General features: G+C 43.0%; 1 protein-coding gene across 10 annotated transcripts in view; it reads left to right on the forward strand.

The window, feature by feature from the left end:
- Positions 1-21489, forward strand: part of HYDIN (HYDIN axonemal central pair apparatus protein) — a 164195-nt gene that overhangs the window by 10550 nt on the left and 132156 nt on the right. For 9 of the 10 annotated variants that reach the window (XM_070760601.1, XM_070760604.1, XM_070760603.1 and 6 more), the window contains exons 7-14: positions 344-468; positions 2071-2272; positions 4798-4981; positions 6301-6400; positions 7872-7990; positions 14866-15089; positions 15345-15412; positions 17845-18080. In XM_070760601.1, coding sequence (XP_070616702.1) covers positions 344-468; positions 2071-2272; positions 4798-4981; positions 6301-6400; positions 7872-7990; positions 14866-15089; positions 15345-15412; positions 17845-18080 — 1258 coding nt within the window. Of the gene's footprint in view, positions 1-343; positions 469-2070; positions 2273-3847; positions 3937-4797; positions 4982-6300; positions 6401-7871; positions 7991-14865; positions 15090-15344; positions 15413-17844; positions 18081-21489 lie in introns of those variants that run through there. The other variant, XM_070760605.1, reaches the window with a different exon arrangement.

Raw genomic sequence — 21489 nt, forward strand, 5'->3', positions numbered from 1 at the left:
TATCCTATAAATTAGTCCTTCTTTGCAAAAGGCCCTATAGTGCAGTGTTTTGCTCATTTAATGGCTATAAAGAGAGAATTTTAGTAGTAGATAGAGAGGGGAAAACTGTGATTGCATCCTGGTTTGTATCTATGGGGACTGCTGTGTAAAAGTAAACGGGAGTAAAACAGTGTATCAGTCTGATGGAAACGGTTGTTTCAGTGTGAGAATAGAAGGGACTGCTTGTAAAGTTCTTGTAGAACTCATTTACTGTCAATTTCACTTCCAGCCACCATTTGTTTGATATATAATTTAATCATGTAAATCTGGCCATAATAAGGGACGTTCCTTCTTTGCATTACAGACCATTTTCTGTCAAACCTTCCATTGGGACTCTTGGAATAAATGAAACCACACAATTCACTATTGACTTTTATCCAGAAAAAAGTGGCAACCACTGTAAAGACCTCGTTATACATTATGATACAGGTAAGAACAGGGAAGTCATATTTTTATTCCTTTATGGAATCCTGAGATTTCAATGCCTTTGGATCCTAGCAGTGCATCCTACAATTATTCCTTGTTTAGTGCATAATACTAAAATGACCTACCTTGCATTGCTGGATTAGATTTTCCTTGCAGCTGATGATACTGTAGATAAGCCACTCCCAATGAGAGAAAAATCTGCCATCTACTCTGTCTTCACCCTCTTCCTCTCACACAATATACCAGCACTGAGCTGCCTCTTATTCCTCTAGAACGCACCCCTTCCCTCCAGGAAATTCAGAGTACGGGTAATCTTTGACTGACAGCCATTTTGTTTAGTGATCGTTCAAAGTTAGAATAGTACTGAAAAAAATGACTTACGGCAGTATCAACTGTCCGATTAGTGAACCCAAACTAAGAAAACACTCTCAGAAGCTTTCAATTCCCTGAAAGTAAACTTTATTATATACACCATTTTGGTACTGAAGAATCGAAACCAGCTATGGTTTTCCTGCACAAACACTTGCTTAGTTAAACAACTTCCCTTTCTCCCCACTTCTGTCCACCTCTGTTCAATTATGAGATGTCCTTTTTGGAACAGTCCATCTCTTTCCCAAACACCTGCTCTGGTGACTTTGATGGTTGCCAGCAGGGGTGGGTTCTGCTTTGCTTTGCTGCTGGTTCGCTCCTTAATGTGCCCGCATTGTGCTTCGTGGATGTGCACTGCACTACACTGCATGTGCACTGCTAAAAACCGGCTTCTGCGCATGTGCAGAAGTAAAAAACAAGATGGTGGTACTATGGAGCCGCCAAGACAGCCAGTTCAGAGGTGTGGCAGGCCTGGGTCACTGCCAGTTCCGGCTCCATAAAACCCATCTGAGCCAGGAGGAACCCACCTCTTGTTGCTAGGCTCTCATGATCTACGCACACATTCTTAGCATTCTATTTGTCCCTTCCCTCCCCAGTTAATTGTCCAATTGAAAAGTGCAAAGGTTTGAAAGAAGCAAAGTGACAGACTGCAAAAGGATGCGGCTTCTCTCCTGCATTAAGCCTCCCTTAGTCCTTGTCTCTTCTCAAGGCTGGAACTTTAATATAGGAGAGACGTCTCATCCTTTTGCATACTTCTAAAACCCTCCTTAAGCAAGTGGCTGGCTTCCCCGTGCACATGCACACAAGAGTGACAGACAGATTCAGGTACACACACACACACACGAGCACAAAATAGATACAAACTCAAGAGAAACCACTCCAAACTTGATTTCAGAAAATACGACTTCAATAACAGATGGTCAATGCCTGGAATGCACTACCAGACTCTGTTGTTACATCCCCCAAACCCCATAAATTTAACCTTAGACTGTATAATGTTGACCTTACCCCATTCCCAAGAAGTCTGTAGGCGCACCACTGTGCCTACTGTCCCCTGTCCTACAGTTGCAACTTTTTTTAGTACCCATTTACTATGTTCATATTTATGTTTATACTATACCTGTTATCTTATACATGTTTGACAACAACAACAACAAAAACAACAACAACAATAATAATAATAATAACAAAGACATAGTTAACTTAGTTGATTTTATAATTTTCTGTCCTTCCAAGGGGAAGACATTCATGTCAGATTATATGGAGCTGCTACAGATGTCAATGTGAGACTGGATAAAAACTCCTTGACAATCGAGAAGACTTACATCACTTTAGCAAACCAGAGGTCTGTGATCATACACAATCGCAGTGATATCATTGCACATTTTCAGTGGAAAGCGTTTGTAACACAGGAAAAGGAAGAAGAGAAAAAACAGACGTAAGTTTGTTTGACATCTTGTTTTGAGTTAAGGATCAGGAGTACATTTTTGCACACTGATGTATTTATTAAATTTGTTGCAAATTTTTACAACACATAGCAGTGTATAATAATATAATTTTTGTTTCATTTTTTAATTACATTGCAGAATTCTATATTTTTTCCTATTTTATTTCATCCTATTCATTTCAACTCTACTCACTCTCACTCTGATGGCTGAAAATTTATCTCTCTCTCTCTCTCTCTCTCTCTCTCTATCTATCTATCTATCTATCTATCTATCTATCTATCTATCTATCTATCTATCTATCTGGCTTATCAGCATGATTGGACTATAATGTGTTTAAGTGATGCCTTAATTTATTTGGCTTCATGCTGTCTCCCACCATAGTCACAGTGACTACAAGTGCTACATACTCTTTGTCATATTTCCTCATCTTTGCTTTTGGGAGACTTACGTTTGTCTCATGCTCATGATCTCCGACTCTCTCCTCCTTTTTTTCCATCCCTGTTAAATATTTTTCCATGGTGTCTCTTAAGGGTTTGTTATATGCACTTCATATCTCCTACTATGTGCTGTGTGCTATTGTTCAGTGCAAAAATCCCGTATTCCCTACAGCCAAAAAAGCATGTTTCCCCAGGGTCCCGCACCTCCCCTGGCATGGCTCTGTCCCTCCCCCCAGGGGGTCCCGCCCCACTATTTGAGAAACACTGAAACCACACCCTGTAATCATCTTTCAAGCGTTCAGTATGAAATGAAAAGATAATAATAATTTAATAATAATAATAATAATAATAATAATAATAATTTATTAGAATTGTATGCCACCCCTCACTGAAGACTCGAGGCAGCTCACAACAATAATAAACAATCTACAAATCCAATATTTAAAAAACAATTTAAAAACCCTTATAGTAAAACAATCACACAATCCAGTAAAACCATACACAAACCAATATAGTTGGGAGATGTGTCAATTTCCCCATGTCTGGCTACAAAAGTGAGTTTTCAATAACTTACAAAAGGCGAGGAGGGTGGGGGCAGTTTTAATTTCCTGGGGGAGAGTTGATTCCAGAGGGCCGGGGCTCTGTAAATGGCTACAAAAGATACAAAATAGATTTTGTTTCTTTTAAAAAGTCCGGCTTTCTCAGCATTATTGATTAGCAATTTATCACTTTCTTCTAGCATTCTTCATTGATTGTTTACTCTTATTTCTAATATTGAAGAGCACATTTTTGTTGATTTTGGTGTCCCTCACAAACCTTAGGTCATTTTGAGTTTTTGCCATCTGGATATAATTTCTGCTGTTTCTAGAAACTACTCACTTCTCTTCTTTAGTTTATTTATTTATTTAATTCAACTTCTATGCTGCCCAATCCCGAAGGACTCAGGGCGGCTTACAATAATATAAAATAAAATATCCTGTACATGTACTGACCTTAAATTTATTATATACATACTGACCTTAAATTCTTTCCATTGTTTTCTTGTGTGGGCTTTTCTGCCCTCTGTATTTCTTTTTATGAGACTGCTTTTAGCCTTAGTGGTTAAGGTGCTGTACTGGAGAAGAGACAACCTGAATCCTGACTCTCTTTCAAGCTGGGAAACCAACCAAGTGACTTTCATCCTTTTAACCTGAGGAGAAAAGCTGCATGGAGTCAAGGTGCTTCTAGGCCACAAACAAAACCCAGTGCAGAACTCATTTCACAGAATTTCCCATTCTTCCTGGAGAGTGTTGGGCGAACTGAACCTGCACAGTTCGAGTTCGTACCAAACTTTGCAGTGTTCGGCATGCTGAACCCGAATCCAATTTTTTAAAAAGTTCGGGCAAAGTTTGGGTTCAGGTTCGGTGTTCGCTTGAACACCACGAAACGCCGCCGCCTGGGAGGAGAGTGGGGAATCCTGTAAAAATAAAAGGAAGCAAAAACAGATGGGAAATCCCACGATGGGATTCCGGGGGCGGGGCTTTGACGTCACGGGGACTCCTTCCTCCCTGTTTCGGCTGGTCAGGAAGTAACGCCCCGCCCCTGGAATCCCATCGTGGGCTTTCCCACATCCTTTTGCTTGCAGCACCGCTGCAGCATCCTTTTCTGTAAAAATAAAAGGAAGCAAAAGGAGGTGGGGAATTCTCCACTTCCTTGTTTATTTTTACAGAAAAGGATGCCATAGCGGTGCTGCTGCTGCTCGAGTTCAGGTTCGGGTAAAGTTCGGGTTCGGGTTTGGCACCGAACCCGAACTTTTACAGCAAAAGTTCGGGTGCCGAACCCGAACTTCGTTGGGTTCGTCCAACACTATTTCTGGACAGATTTCAGATCATTGGAGACAATGTTCCAGTTTTATCAAACTCTGCTCTCCTATGGTTCACCTTCTCACAGGTCCTGTCCTTTTTAGTTATCACTCTTTTGAATATTATGAATGCAAAGATAAACAGTGATCCTCATGGTGTCAGTCCCCTTTGCTTCTTAAGCATACTTTGGAGTCTGTTACTAAATACATCTTCATCTCTTTCTTCTGGGGTTTGTAGGCTGTGTCAATCCCTTCAGACTGAACAAAGCAGTGTGTGTGATCAGCTTCTGGAGGAATGCAACATGAATCCAACACTTCGTGATCATCTCTCTATTGTCACCCGTACCTTTGAGAACCGACGGGCAACTGTCCATGAAGATGCAATGCTCTTCAACAATAAAGTCTTCTCCATTGAGCCTCTGGTGGGATATACCGTATGACAAGGGGCGGGGGGAGGAAATAGAGTGGCAGGATTTTTTAAAAGTGCTTTAGATGTTTTTTTATGTAGAGCAGGGCCTTCATTAATGATCAGAAGGCTCAGATGTGAAACTTGAAGGAGAAGCATTCCTTCAAATTCACGGTGGAGGGGGGAGGTAAGTCAAGCACCAGGGAAATCAGGAGATTCAGGCAATTCAAATGTGAATAAAGATTTATTGTAAACTTAATCTCTCTACAAGAATTCAAACTACTAATGGTTAAGAGAAATTAGTGGGAGTTAAGAATAGAAAGGAATTCAAGATGGGCTGGATCTCTTGTGTGTATGAAAGGACTCATGACTGATGACACATTTGACTCCCTCCTTCAGGCTCAGCCTGGTCATCTCCTGCAGGCTGGTCCTTTTTATCTAATATAAACCTGTTACTTGAAGGTCTTTATCAGAGCTTAATCAGGACAATAGATTAGATAGACTGAAACTTGTTCCCAACAAAGCAGAAATGGTGGTGTCTGTCCTACTCATCTTGGTTTAGAAGGGATTTAAGCTTCCTTAGAGTAATAGACTAAGAGCCCCAGAGTATTTTTTTTTAATCCATTGTTGCAATTGGGAGCCCAAATGATTTGTGGACGGCCAGAATTCTCATTGCTAAGTGATGTGGCCAGGTGCCAACACACTGTATAACTGCATCGGAATTCATTCATTTTTCAGTGGATCACTACTTGTGCTTCAGGTCTCCTTCCCCTCCCTCCCCTGCTTTTAACAGTCTAAAACTCCCTGCAAAGCCCTGTGAGTTGCCCTTTGTCCCAGGAAGAAGAGGGCTCCGTGCTCTCCACATGATGGGTTGTCCAGAACAGGCCAGAAGGCAGAGGGAAGTTCCTCTATATCTCGACTGCTTGTTTTGTTAGTAGTCTATGAGACAGTGTATTTTTAATTAAGTCATACGGTTTTATTGTTTGGGAACATACAGTATATGTTTCTGATTTTTAATTCAGTTACATTGCTGTGCAGAATAGATTTGAGTACAGAAAGTGAGCCTGGAGTGCATGAGAAACAAAAATAAGACTGTTCTCACATCCTTTTCAGACATTATCCAAGTCTAAGAAGAAGCAGGAAGATTCATTTGTGCTCTTTGCTGGACTCATTTAGTCCAAAAAGTTTCTTTGGGCCTCTATTCAGCCCCTTTTGTCATCCAGAATAATATTGGTAATATTTGCATGGGTATATTCCAGAATTTTAGAAAACAGAGCTGAAAGACAGACCTCCTTAAGCTTTCATATTCATTGTCTTTATTCTATTTTTCTTTAGGAGGGAGATGTTTGGCCCAATTCTACAACTGAAATCAGTGTGATATTCAGACCACAAGAAGCCGGGATGTATCTTCAGACGGTCTACTGTGATATTACAGGTATAACCTTAAATACATATTCCTATTTTAGGATACGGGTGATTTCAGTTTCCCAGTCTTGTGAAAACTTGTCCTGGCATCCTGATCCTCACTTTGGCAAACACAGGAATCTCTTTCAGTCATAATTAAGCAGAAGCCTATGGCAGGGGTCACCAACTTTGGCCACTTTAAAATTTGTGGATTTCAGCTCTCTTCTATGGACGAAAAACGAGTTCCTTTCAGGGCTGGGAACAAAAAGAAGTCTGCTTGGGTGACGTCAGGACTATAGGGGGAGTGGGACAGTGTTGGCACCTGGAGTTTGGCCAGGAACCTGTGGACTTATAGCGCATTGTGGCAAGGTGCGGTTTTTGTCCACAGAAGAGATCCAGTCAACCGTGATAAAGACCTTGCGAGAGGTCCCCGAAGACGCTTTCCAGGGCACGTACTGCTCATGGCAGAGTCGCTGGAAAAAATGTGTAGAGGCCCAAGGACAGTACTTTGAAGAATTTAAAGTATTTGTGCAAATCTGTTCAATAAATTACTTTTAACAAATGCATTAATTTTGTAATGCACCCTGTACTTTGGCTGGCTCAAATTAGTCACTACTAATTAGAAACCTATCAGAAACTTTCAGAACTAAGTGAACCGTTGTGGCCAGCTAGATGCCTCTGTGAGCAGCTTTGCAAGCGGAGTCAGCACAAAAGCTGCTTCTCACAGCAGGAATTTAGTTTCTTTTTGCCAGGCAGCCTCAGAGGAAAATCCCACTAGTTGCCATCTTGAGTCCTACCAATTATCCAGAATAGTTGCGCTGACAGCTTCCTAAGCAAAGTGCGCACCAGAGTTTGTGTCAGAGGGATGGAAACACACCCACCCTGCTTCCAAAAGGCACTGGTTGCAGCTGATGCTCAGCCTCCTGTCACTTCAGAAGAAGCCTTCACTAACCATGAGGAATTCAGATCAAAAGGGCTGAAGCTGAGAGAGTCCTAGCTATTCCTTGGTAGTCACTAGCTCAGTTGATCTCAGATCACTTCTAAGATGAAACCCTGTTCATTTCCATGGACACTAAATGATAATCCATCTTCGATCAAATAAGAGCAGTTTTATCTGCTGAATAGTGAAAGAATTCTTCCTATTCAGATGTTCTTGGTTAGCATTTTTCCCCTAAAGGTTGCCTTAAAAGGAGCCACTGGATGTCATTCAACAGATTTAGTAAGGGCTGCAAAATGTTCATTTCTGCTGCTTGAATCAACACGCCGTGGCTTAAGCAGAAGCCCCCAAGGGTGTCCAGTTAGGCTTGAGAGGCTGGGGGTCTCCTGACATGTGATGAATACATGAATAAATAGCAGGACTCCAAGGCAAGAAGAGAGTGATTTGTGCATAGCAAGGGGCAAAGCTCAATGCCTCTATTTTCTGATCTTGTTTGTTTTGTCCAATGTTGCTTAAAGAATTGTGCCACCATTAATTTCCTGAAGATGAGTTATCATTTCTACAGGCCGAGAGACCAGGCTCCCTCTGCGAATCAAGGGGGAGGCAATAGGCCCCAAGCTACTTTTCAATTTTGATCAGCTGGATGTGGGGAAAATTTTTGTGGAATCATCTCACAGTTATGAGGTAAGTTCAATTGTTACAGTGGAGTCCTTGGTACTCTCTGAGCTTAGTTGTTTGATTGAAGTTGTTTCTTTACCTGATTAGAGAACATCATCACCAGTGCTGGGGATTGTGGGCTCTGCTCCCTCATTATATATAGTAGCTTGCCTTGCCAATGAGGGTATTGCTTTCTATTTGACTGTTAGCCTAGTGTTAATCCCTGCTTATCTGGATATTGGCTGCTGGAGACAATATGTTATCATCTTTTTGTTTCCTTCTTTGCTTTTTATTGCCCATTTATAATGTTGTGTAAGTATGTTTTTTCTTTCTTTGGGTCTGTTGAGGCTGATTTCTCTAAATGCCATGCTTCCTGGAATTGACCTCTCCAGGTTCCTAAGAGGTTAGTAAGGGGCGTACATAAGTGCACTAGTGTGCCTTTCGTCCCCTGTCCAATTGTCTTTCCTTTATCTCATATATCATATATATTTTCTTCCTTTCATATATCTTGTTGTATCCTTGTAAATAGTTTGGTTCCGTGTGGAAAACGCTGTCTGAGCGAGAATCAGGAAGTCGCTCCTGATTGGCTCAGACGCGGCTGCTCTCTCTCTGGCGGGAACCGCAAATGTATAAAAGAAGCGGTTTCTCCCAGGTAGAGCAGACGGTCTCCGCTGAAGTCACTTATCCTACTGAGCTGAAATAAAGGAACCGTTCTCACCTAACCCTGTCTCTGGGTTTACCTCACTGGCGACGACGGACGGAAGAACCACGCGTGCAGAATGAACAACCTACAGATCGGCCGGGCTCCCGAGTTCTTCGACCCGGAGAAATCCTCCTGGGATGCCTACATAGCCAAGTTCGAGATCTTCCTCGAGGTAGCAGGAATAAGGGACGCCGACGCCGAACGAAAGCGGGCCATCTTCCTGAACTACTGCGGTCCAGAAATCTTCGACCTCGCGCAGACACTCACCGACCCGCTGCCAGCCAAATCCGTCGCTTGGGACGTCCTGCAAGCCAAGCTCGCGAGCCATTTCAAGCCAACGAAACCAGCCGTCGTTTTCCGGCACCAATTTTCCAGAATGGCTCAGCTCGAATCGGAATCCATCAATCAATTCGCAACGCGACTTCGAACGGTGCTTGCAAAATGCAAGTTTGATAACCCGGAAGCTCGCCTCACCGATGCCTTAATCTTCGGCATGAGAAATGCCACGGTCAGGAACAAACTCCTCACCGAAGACGAGCCGACCCTACAGGCAGTAATAAAGCTGGCTCAAACCGCAGAGGTCGCCGACGCTGCTGCCAAGGAACTGAAGGAGCACGACAAGCGGGAGGTTATCGCCAAGATCGACTCCTCGCTTTCCCGCGCCGAGGCCCCAGACGACCTCAGCCCACCAGCTCTCAACGAGGACAGCTGTTTCCTGCTGCAACAGGACCAGCCAAGACATCCCAGGTACCCTCGCCCCGTCGCCCCCTGCGCCGGCTGCCGAGGAAACCATCCGCGCCAACGATGCCCTTTCCGGGACGCCATTTGCCGCCGCTGCAACCGACGCGGCCATATCGCCGAAGCCTGCAGAGCAGCTGTGCCTGAAGAAGCCTTCTCCACCCCGCGTCCTCAGCGTTTCCAGAATCAAACACCTCAACCGCGCGAAAACCGGTCCTTCCGGTTTTCCGGCCGCAAGAACTACCCAACCGCTAACCGCGACTACTCAAGAGGTAACAATCAATTTTCCGTGAATAACACGGCAACAAAAAATGGGGGCAAAATTGTAATTTCCCTGCTTTTGAACAACAAACCATGTTCTATGGAACTTGATACGGGGTGTAAATACACCATTATGCCGTGGGAAAAGCTTAAACTATATATGCCTAACCTCTCCAAATCTGAGCTAGTACAAACCTCGTTGGTAATTAGAGATTTTCAAGGGGGAATAATTCATGTTTTAGGCCAAGTGAATGTACCTATCGTGTTTAAAAATGTTAAATGTACCCTACCAATGATTGTTGTTACAGGGGCTAAACACTCCCTCCTGGGGTTGGCTTGGATGGAACCTTTGGGAATTGAAATTTCTGGTATTTGTACTGTTAACTCTGATAGCATGCCTAACTTTTTACAAGAATTCCCAGAAGTGTTTAGCCCCACCTTGGGATCGTATAAAGGGCCCCCTATCTCGTTTTCTATTGACCCCAAGGTCCCGCCTGTACGGCTCAAACCTCGCAGGGTACCCCTTCCGCTCCTCCCCAAATTAGACCTACAGCTGGATAAGCTCATAAGCCAAGGCATTTTAATTCCTGTAGAACAGGGGCCATGGGAAACATCCATAGTCACGCCTCTGAAACCTGATGGCTCCTTAAGGGTTTGCGCTGACTATAAATCTACGCTCAACAAAACCCTCCAACATCACCCTTACCCCATTCCTGTGGTACAACAGCTCCTTCACTCCCTGGGGGAAGGGAAAAGGTTCGCAAAAATCGATTTAGCGCAAGCTTACCAGCAGCTCCCTGTCGATGAACCGACAGCACACGCACAGACAATTGTAACCCACAGGGGTGCCTTTAAATGTACCAGATTACAGTTTGGAGTAAGCATAGCCCCAGGGATATTCCAAAGCATAATGGAACGGTTGTTATCAGGGATTAAAGGGGCCATTCCCTATTTTGATGACATCTTAATTGCAGGGGAAAACCAAGAGCAGCTCAACAAAAGAATAAGGGAAGTACTTCAGAGATTACAGGACAAAGGGCTAAGAATCAAGCCTGACAAATGTGTGTGGGGAACCAACAGTGTAGAATTCCTAGGTTATAAAATTGATGGGGAAGGTATCCACCCCACTACTGAGAAATTGAGAGCCATTAGAGAAGCCCAAGAACCACAAAATAAGACAGAATTGCAAGCCTTTTTAGGCCTTCTTAACTTTTACTCCGTCTTTTTAAAACAGAAGGCAACAGGAGCAGAGCCTCTACACCGTTTGCTCCAGAAAGAAACCCCTTGGACATGGGGGAGAACTGAACACGAAGCCTTTATACAAATAAAACAGTTGCTAACTTCTAAAAGTGTGGTAGTCCAGTATAGTACTTCGCTACCCATCAGGCTTACGTGTGATGCTTCCCCATATGGCGTGGGAGGGGTCTTGGCACACGTTTTGCCAAATAATACAGAGGCCCCAATTGCCTTCTTTTCAAGAACAATGACCAATACGGAGAGGAATTACAGCCAACTCGATAAGGAGGCTCTAGCTTTAGTGGCAGGAGTGAAGAAGTTTCATAATTACCTTTTTGGCAGGAGTTTTGAATTGGTTAACGACCACAAGCCCTTACTAGGCCTCTTAGCCCCCAACAAACCTACTCCCCCATTTATGTCCCCAAGGTTAATCAGATGGGCCCTTTTCCTCTCAGGATACCAGTACGAGCTCATTCATAAAGGGGGTAAAACCATCAACCACACAGATGGTCTCAGTAGGTGCCCCATGGCAGAGTTAGTAGAGGACCCTGCCCCGTCTGCGGATGTCCTAATGATAGAACTTGAAGACAACCCACTAACCACTGCAAGGGAAGTGGCTGCACACACGCAGCAAGACCCAATCCTAAAAAAGGTGGTAAACTGTGTACTTAAGGGGTGGCAGAACGACTCCGTGGAACCTGAATTGTGTGATTTCAAAACCAAAAGACTAGAATTGTCATATGTAAAAGGTTGCCTGTTGTGGGGTGATAGAGTAATCATTCCTGGAAGTCTAAAGACCAAAGTACTCAAAATGTTACATGTGGGCCATCCTGGGATTGTCAGGATGAAGGGCCTAGCTAGAGGGCACTTATGGTGGCCAGGTTTAGACAATGATATTGAAAACTGGGTAGCCAAATGTGATCCATGCCAAGAGTCACGGCCTAACCCCCCCAAAACAACTCCAGCAGAGTGGGAACAACCGGCAGGGCCATGGTCTAGGGTCCATATTGATTTTGCAGGGCCAGTGGGGTCACAATACTTTCTAATAGTAGTTGATGCGTTTTCCAAGTGGGTGGAAATCATAGCAATGAACAATATAACTACAAGTGCCACCATTAAGGTTCTGCGCCGTTTGTTTGCCACCCATGGCTGTCCTGATATCTTAGTGTCTGACAATGGGCCCCAATTGACAGCCAGGCAATTTGAATTGTTCTTAGATAATTTAGGAATCAGACATGCGCTCATCTCACCTTATTCACCCTGGGCTAATGGTTTGGCAGAACGTTACGTTCGGGTGGCAAAGGAAGCTTTACGCAGATCAGGCCCTGGGGATGTACAACAGAATTTGGACCAGTTTTTGTTAACCCAGCACATTACCCCAAACTCCCACACGCAGATAAGCCCTGCTGAGATACTGATGGGAAGGAAACTGAGGTCCCCCCTGGATAGGTTACACCCAAGGTTTTGTACAAAAAATCCTATGTATGTGAACCCTGAGAGACAAATGTATTTGGGACAAAATGTGTTTGTAAAGAATTTTGATGGGGGTGTAAATTGGATGAAAGGAAAAATTGTACAACAGACCGCTCCAAAAACATACATTGTTAAGTTAGAGGATGGTCGAATGTGGAAGCGGCACATTGACCATGTACGTAAGCGCATGGGAAACTCATCGGAACAACCCGTTGAAACAGATTCTCCCACTTTAACAGACTGTAACGTGCAACCCGATTTAATAGACTGGCAAATGGACTTATCGGGTCAGGAAGGATCCTCCAGCGACGCCAAACCATCTTCGTCCTCCGAGGTCGGTCTTGTGCCGGTCAGATCAACCCAGCAGGCCGGAGCCCAAACCAGGCCCCAGCCGCACCGGGAAAGCGCAAACGAACCGACCTCCACCGTCGGCAGCGAGGACTCAATTGAACTGCGCAGGTCGGAGCGAGCCTCGCGAAGACCCAGCAGATTGGAGGACTTCGTCACGTGGCTTTCGTGATTGATGTATCCTGACTAAGGAGGGAGGGGTGTTGTATCCTTGTAAATAGTTTGGTTCCGTGTGGAAAACGCTGTCTGAGCGAGAATCAGGAAGTCGCTCCTGATTGGCTCAGATGCGGCTGCTCTCTCTCTGGCGGGAACCGCAAATGTATAAAAGAAGCGGTTTCTCCCAGGTAGAGCAGACGGTCTCCGCTGAAGTCACTTATCCTACTGAGCTGAAATAAAGGAACCGTTCTCACCTAACCCTGTCTCTGGGTTTACCTCATATCTTCTCCTCTATTTTTATATATTTTCTTCTATCCTTTTCTTTATATATATTACTACATGTCTATTCTCTTCCATATGTATTGTGTACTAGACAAAATAAATAAATGAAAATAAAAATAAAAAATTCCCTAGAGTTTTGGGATTTTGCTTGCTTGATTTTGCAAACGGGTTTGCAACCTATGGCTCTTTCATCCCTCTACTGCGGCTCCCTTTCAATCAAAATATGCGTCAAACTGCCAATGTGTGACACCGCTATGTGATTTATTGAGCTTTCTGACCCATCTTTTTTTTTCAGAGTTCAAAATGTTTCGGTTGCATGCAGAAATAAAAATGTCTTTTTTCTGTAGCAGGTTATTGATTTCCTAAATGCAGCACATTATAGTTTTTTATACATAGCATAAAGATAAAAAAAAAACCAATATATGCAGCGTCATCTTCATTTTAGGGTTTTGTATCTCCCAGTGTTTTCTTTTCTGTGAGGGATGGGTCCAAATGGCTTTTTGAGTGTTTAAGGTTGCTGACCCCTGGTCTAGGATCAGTAAGATGCTTTTTCCTCTTACAATACGTTGCTCAACTTTGTAGAGGAAACTTGAGAAATCTAAATGAAAAATTAGGAGAAGAGTAGTATTTATTTCTGTTAAAGTATTGGATTCTTTCTTCCTGTTTGTCCTTCACTCTTTTTTTCAGGCCTTTCCTCACCATTGAACATAAGCATTATTTGTCCATTGTTGTTATAAAATTGGCTGCCCTCATTGTCCTCCCACTGTAGGTCTGTTCTGCATCACTGCCCAGTGCTCTTGCCTCGCTTGTGAGTCTATCAGTAGATTCACTCATCTAATTCCTTGTCAAAATTAGATACTGTTTTGGTTTAAGCAGCTCAGGAGTACAAGCAGTCCTAGGCTGGACTTGTATCCATAATTCTGCCCAAAATTTCTGTGGCTAAGCAATGTGGCTATTTAGTGAGTTGTGCCCCATTTTACAACCTTTTTTTGCCCCGGTTGTTAAGCAACCACTATAATTGTAAAGTGAATTGTGTGGTCGTTGACTTTACTTGTCAGAAGTCCCTAGGAAGGTTGCAAATGACCATCCCAATGGATGCTGCAACTATTGCAAAAAATGTTGCCAAGTACCTGGTTCAATCAGATGACTGTGAGGACGCCACCACAGTCATAAGTGTGAGGACTGGTCATAAGTCACTTTTTTCAGTGTTGTCATAATGGTTGTAAGTTGAAGACTACCTCTATACATCATCAGTGCAAATGCTAATAATATCTAAATAATAATGTACATAAAACTTCAAATATCTTTACAAGCTTTGGAAGGCCATGAGGGACATCTGCCCTTCAGCAAAGAGTCTTCAGGGTCTCTCAGGCCAGAGACTGGGGATGAGAAGAAGCCTAGCTAATACTCGCATGGAACTGAGGCATTTCTGCAGAATAAATGGGCATGGATTCAGGGATGCCCCGGTGCTGGTGTTGGGCCCCGTTGCCATGATATGCGCTGCCACAGCCACCCATGACAAATGTCGGCTGGGTCACTTCTTCAGGCCAGCTCTGCAGTGTCAGAACTTTTAGTAGTTCTAGTAGATACTTTTGACTGAGGCTTTCCACGCAGCTTAGAAGTAACTCAGAAGTGCCACTGTTGGTTCTTCTTCAACAGCCAAGTTACTTCACCCATTCATCTTTCTTCCTTCTCTCTGTGCCAGACCGTCTTATCTAACCAAGGAGCTATCGATGCCCTTTTCCACCTGATGTGGCCCTCCACTGTGCTGGGTGCCTGCTTTGCCTTTCAACCCAGAGAAGGAATCGTTGAGCCAGGTGGCCATCAGGCCATTCACATTACTTTCAGCTCTACAGTCTTGGGCCCCTTCTCAGAAGAGTTCAAATTCCACGTGAATGGATCTCCCCAGCCTGTGACCTTAGTGATTCGGTAAGCCCCAACCTCTTGTACAGCAGCTAGACTACTTATAAAGGTTAACCAACTTTCATCACATTGTGCTCTGTTAGCCATGATCCAATTCATCTCTACTTTGTGACAAGACAAAAAATATACTTGAATGTAAAATGTTTCATGGGACTCATTTTGTTGGGCACTTGGCAGGATCGCTGGGTGTTCTTGTTGCTTACCTCTGCTGGGTTTGCTCTCTTTGTATTATTTAAAAGTCTCTCTGTTTTTTTACCACAGGGGCTGTGTCATTGGACCCACTTTTCATTTCAGTGTCCCCTCTCTCGAATTTGGGGATGTCTCCTTCGGTAAGCCAGACCCCTGCGTTCATTTTGTTTGGGGATTCCACTTCGGCCAATTAGTCCAAGGTCCTATAGTCCGAGATTTGTTTCCTGGTGTACATAAGTGCACTAGTGTGCCTTTCGTCCCCTGTCCAATTGTCTCTCCTTTATCTCATATATCTTCTCCTCTATTTTTATATCTTTTCTTCTATCCTTTTCTCTATATACTGTATATTACTACATGTCTATTCTCTTCAATATGTATTATGTATTGGACAACATAAACAAATGAATAAATAAATAAAATAAATTTGCTACCTGGTGAACAAAAGAAAAGCAGTCCCAGATGCCCCAAATGTGCTTCCCTTCCCCACCATTCAGTCAGAACTGAGGAAGCTTCTTGGATGAGAAGCAAAATGTTTTCAAGGAACAAAGCAAGAAAGTCCAGCTGCCTTTTGAAAAGCACTTTTGGGACACTTTGGACTGCCTTTTGAAAAGCACTTTTGGGGGCGCTATTGGTACTATTGGGCAGGGCTACATAGAGTCTTTGGAGAGGGGCGGCATACAAATCTAAATAAACTAAACTAACTAAACTAAAGAACCGTGACCTGGATGAGTGAGGATCTCCATAGACAAGCCCAGATGTTCAGGGTGTTCACTTGGAAGATGGGGCAAAGGGACAAAGGGGAGGGGAGGGGCAAGCAAAGCCCAAGCAGCAGGGACCGCAGCCAAGCTGTGCTGACCCCTTTGAGGGATGGCAACTCTTTTAGGAGACTCCAAGGAATCACAAAGGCTCAGCATTGAGGAAACGGCTCTTATGAGCTGTTGCTTGAAAAGAATTGTGGGTGGAATTTTAATAGCTGAGGTAGTCCTCAACTTACAACTGAAGTTAAGCCTGGGAATTGCAGTCCTAAGTCATGATGCTGGCAAAACAGGTCATTGTGTGACTGACCTGACTTTACGATCTTTTTTACAGCAGTCCCAGAATGAACTTGGAGGATATAAAGTAAATGTGGTGGTCTTTAAACGAACATATGGTTGTTAACTCATTGTTTGCTGTGGGCTGGGTGATTCTAGAAGCAGGAAGTAAAGGCTTTCTTCTAGCAAAACAACCATACATTGCCGTGTTGTGACCTTCCCTTCTGAAGCTGTGAAACTAGGAATTTCAGTGGTTTTCTCGGGGTTGGGATAAACTTTGGAGTTTAAGCTCTCTTGATGAAAGAAAGGCAGGGCTGCTGTTTTTCTGATCTCACACTTCTAACCGAGTATGTCATTTTTGTGTGTGTGAAAATGTGAGTCTCATTCATTTTAGTACTTATTGATACTTTCTGGGCAAGATAATTATAGCATGAAATATATTAAAGTATGACTAATGTGGCTTAAAACAGCCATAGTTCAGGGAAGGAAGCCCTGGAAAGCTATCTGATAGGGTTGGTTTGAATGCCACTTGGGCTCAGGAAAGCTGATATTGCTCCTACATTCTCTTTGGTCTTCTTGATGGGCCACTTTTGCAAGATCAGTGTGGAAAAAGAGGGGGAGGAGGAATAACAGGTACAACAATAACAACAATGATAACAATGACAACAACAATTACAACAATGAGAACGACCGTGACAACAACAATAATAGTCTGGAAGTCAACTGCTTGTGGGCAGTGCTGTCAACAAGGAAAGGGGCAGAAAAGGCAGAGTGAGAGACCAGGGTATCCTGGTTGTGGGGTTGCGATACCAAGAGTGGCCTAAGATTATGGAGGACTAAGCCCCATTCTGCATCCTGGATTTTAGATGGAGTTGAAAGGTGACCAAAGCAGCAGAGGCTCCCTAAAATATCCAGATGTTTCACTAGTGGGTTCTGGAGACCATGGGGGTGCATTTGTTCACTTTTAGTTGCAGAGTTCTGATATAATATGGGTAGGGCTGTGATGGTTGGGAGATGTGGATGGGTGGGTGGGCCTGACCCAGAGGCCCAGGAGATATGGGTGATAAATAGATATAGATAGATATGGATAGGGAAAATATGTGGGGGTGGGGGCGTTATTGGTACTATTGAGCAGGGTTACATAGAGCAGGAATCTGAGAAAATACTGTGTGCAGACTTGCCAGGAATTCTGAGTGTGCCTTCTGCCTTAACGGGTATTAAACTTTCAAACCTTCTTCAGTCAGGAAGTGCTTCTATGAAGGAAATGACTGGCCCAAAGGCACCCAATGAGCTTCCTTGGCCCAGGATGAACTTACAAAACACCCGCATCACACCTCACTGGCTCTCATATTCTTGGTTGCATCTATTGGCGTTCTTGAGCTTTTCCTCCTAAGAGTTGCCCTTTATCCCACTTCTGTAAAGTGTACAAGCTAGTAGCAAGCCCTACAAGTGACTTTGTATAAAGTGGGAGGGTCTGTTTGGGAGGGCCTTGTCCTTTCCAGAACCCTCATTCAACCCATAACCTCCATTCTTGTTTCCAGGTTTCCCTCAAACCCTGTCCTGCTGCCTCAGCAACACTTCACTGGTGCCCATGACGTTCGGCCTGCATGTCCCAGGAGATGGTAATGGAGAGCCAAGCATTAGGAGCCAGGATCAGGCCTCTGACATCTCAAGGCCAATGTGGGGAAAGGCATGGTTGGCATCTGCAAAGCCCAAGGAATTTACCATCTCTCCCAGCTATGGTACCATTCGCCCACAAGGATCTCTGGATATTGAGGTACAAAGCCACGGAAGCCTTGAAACAGCAATTGAAATTTGAAGTAAAACTAGTTGTCTGTAGAACTTAATTGTGAGATTAAAATGCAATGGAAAGACTTCCTGAAGTCATTCAACGGCCCTGGAAAATGCTGAGTACATGTTAAGGAGTTGTTATTTAATTATTTTCCTTGATCTTGAAATATCCCCAGTCTTGGATAAAGCGAGGAGCAAATATGACATTTCTTATCCTTAGGTTTATAACAAAATAGGATATAGGTAATCCCCCACCATTTGCTTACTGTCTGCTCAAAATAACGATGGTACTTAAATGCAGGTAGGCTTCGACTTAAAATAGTTCATTTAGTGACCGTTCAAAGTTATAACGGTACTGAAAAAGTGACGTATGACTATTTTTCCTATGATCAAAATTCATATGCTTGGCAACTTACCCATATTTATGATGGTCCCGGGGATCTCTAACCTTCTGACAAGCAAAGTCAATGGGGAAGCCAGATTCATTTAACAACCGTGTTACTAACAGCAATTGCAGGGATTCACTTAGCAACTATGGCAAGAAAGGTCATAAAAAGGGGCAAATTTAACAACAGCCTCACTCAAAAATGTTGGGCTCAATTGTGGTCATAAGTCAAGGACTACCTGTAATAGACTTCCAGTTGGTTCCCCCAAATTATGATCATCTGACACTCTGGAAACGACAGCCACTCTGGCCATTAGCAGTCTCTGCAGTCAGGTGACTGACCTTGGGGCCCTGGAAGGAAAGCGCCCTATGACCTTTACTTTCACAGGATCACATGAGCAAGCGACATCTGGAGACATGGCAGTGGCTCACCTTTTCATCCTGCAATGTTGCTTGTGTGCAGGAGCGGCTGAGCCAAGTATCTGTGTGTGTAACTTAACTTTTGTAAAATAAGCATTTCTCTTATTTAATTTAATTGCTTTTCTAAAATGAAACTACTTTGTTTAAAATAAAAGAGGAAGAGTAATAATAATAATAATAATGTGCAAAATAAGGTTGGGAGCCTTCAATTCATTCTCAGCTCCTTTTTTGTGTTTTACAACAGCAACAAAAAAACCAAATATAGGAATATTTTTTTAAAAAAAATAACGCAATATACAGTGTAGTATTTTGTTGGCAGACAGAGCTTACTACAATTCTGTCCTGGCAGATACTATTCAGACAAAGTGGCAGTTTTTCTTGCTGTGGGATTCATTGTCTAATGGTGAAATAAACAAACACCAGCCAAAACTCCCAAGAGAAAATAATCATAATCTTATTTACTACTTTGCAAAAAGGATGCTGTGTGCACAGACAGATATGGTGGACATACCTTAAATCATTAGCATATTTTCTTTATATTACTCACTACCATTGTAAATTTACCTCTTAGCTTTTCTTCATTGGCTTAGTACTCAGACCGTCATAATTATCCAAATTGTCTAAAGTGAATATATTATCTCCGCCCCTGATTACATCTCCCATTACTTTAATTCTATTGCCCCCTGCTCTTATTTACAAATTACCATATTTTTCACAGTATAAGACACACCTTTTCCTTCCCTAAAAGAGGGTGGAAATGTTGGTACATCATACATCCATTTTTGGCTCCCAAAGCATAGTTCCCTCTAAGCTGAGCAGTGAGCAATTGCTCACTTAAAAATCATCATCAACTCAGAGTTTTCCAAACCTGCCCAGAAGCCGAGAGGGAAAGAGTGAGAGGGAAGGAGAGAGAGAGGAAGAGAGGGAGAGAGAGAACAGATAGAAAAAAGAGAGGAAGGAAAAGAGAAAGAAAAAGAATGGGAGTAAGGAAGAGAGAAAGAAAATCAAAATCTAGTTTGAAACTAGCTCAACTATTTAAGTGGCATTTTGATATTGATAGAGTTGCCCTATTATGAGCTCACTGTTATAGACACACAGTACAGTATTTTATTTTGAAATTCTCTGAGGCAAAACAGGGTGGGTTTTTTATTTGTTTGTTTGTTTGTTTGTTTGTTTGTTTATTTATTTATGTATTTATGTATGTATGTATGTATGTATGTATGTATGTATGTATGTATGTATGTATTTATTTATTTATTTATTTATTTATTTATTATTTCTGTGCCGCCCAGTCCCAAAGGGACTGCCGCTCAGACACTATACTTTTCCACCCACCCTCAAAAAAAATTAGAGGGAACACTGTCCCAAAGCCCTGTCTAATTTTTGCAAACAGTGGGCCCATTTTTGCGAAAAACAGGGTGTGCAGAGGGTTTGGGAAGTGCTCTTGAAGGCTGGGGGAAGGCAAAATCGCACCTGTTTTAGAAAAAAATGGCCAATAAATTGGTCGTTTTCTGTAAAAATTGGGGCATTTTTGCCTTCCCCCCTGCCCCCAGAAACCCTCTGCAGGCCTCCCCAACCCTCTGCACACCCTCTTTTTTGCAAAAACAGGTGAAAAATGGGGCGCACAAAATGTTTGGGAGGCCTGCAGACTGCTCCCTAGGGCTAGGGAGGACAATACCTTTTTTTCTTACTTACCTCTTCAAAACATACATTATTGTATGATATCTAAGACAAATTCATTTGGCTGAATTATATCTAATACCGGCAATAGTGTATTCATCTGCCTTCAATACAATATGGGTTCTAAGACAAATTCATTTGGCTGAATTATACCTAATACCGGCAATAGTGTATTCATCTGCCTTCAATACAATATGGGTTTTCCTGTGTGATAGGAATGATGAGAAGACTAATAGTAATAGTAATGTAGCGTTAGTGCATGGGGTGGGCAATTAATTTTGCCATAGGGCTGCATGAGAAATTGGGATGGTTTTAGAGGGCTGGACTAATATAATTAACTCAGTTCTACCCAATACTGTATATTATTGGGTAGAACTGAGTTAATTATATTATAATTATAAAATAGATTATAGATTATAGATTATAGATTATATATCTTGAACACCTGGTTCTTATCTAGAAAAGTTGGACCGACCTCCGTGGGCCGGTCACAGACAGCGGGCGGGCCACATCTGGCCCTCGGGCCGCATCTGGCCCAGGCCTGCCTTAGTGAATAGTTTGACAGCAGTGAGGGAATTATTTGTTTAGCAGAGTGATGTCATTCGGGGAAAAACTGTTCTTGTGTCTAGTTGCCTTGGTTGCAGTGCACTATGGTGTCATTTTGAGGGTAGGAGTTGAACTACCGGTAGATATCATAATCGAGCTCTGTATAATCTAGAGCCTGGTTCCAAACCTGGGGCCCATGCCCTACGGGGGGGGGGGGCAATTTCATTTTTAATGGGGGCAATTGGAACCTTGTTTAAACCTAGATAATGGCCTTTTAGGTTTCATCCATGTGAATAGTTCACTTTTTGAATAATAAGAATTATATGTCAGTGGGGGGGGGGCTCAGGATTTTAGAGATGCTTAG

The sequence above is a fragment of the Erythrolamprus reginae genome, chromosome 9 (assembly GCF_031021105.1).
Source record: "Erythrolamprus reginae isolate rEryReg1 chromosome 9, rEryReg1.hap1, whole genome shotgun sequence".
Taxonomy (NCBI): domain Eukaryota; kingdom Metazoa; phylum Chordata; class Lepidosauria; order Squamata; family Dipsadidae; genus Erythrolamprus; species Erythrolamprus reginae.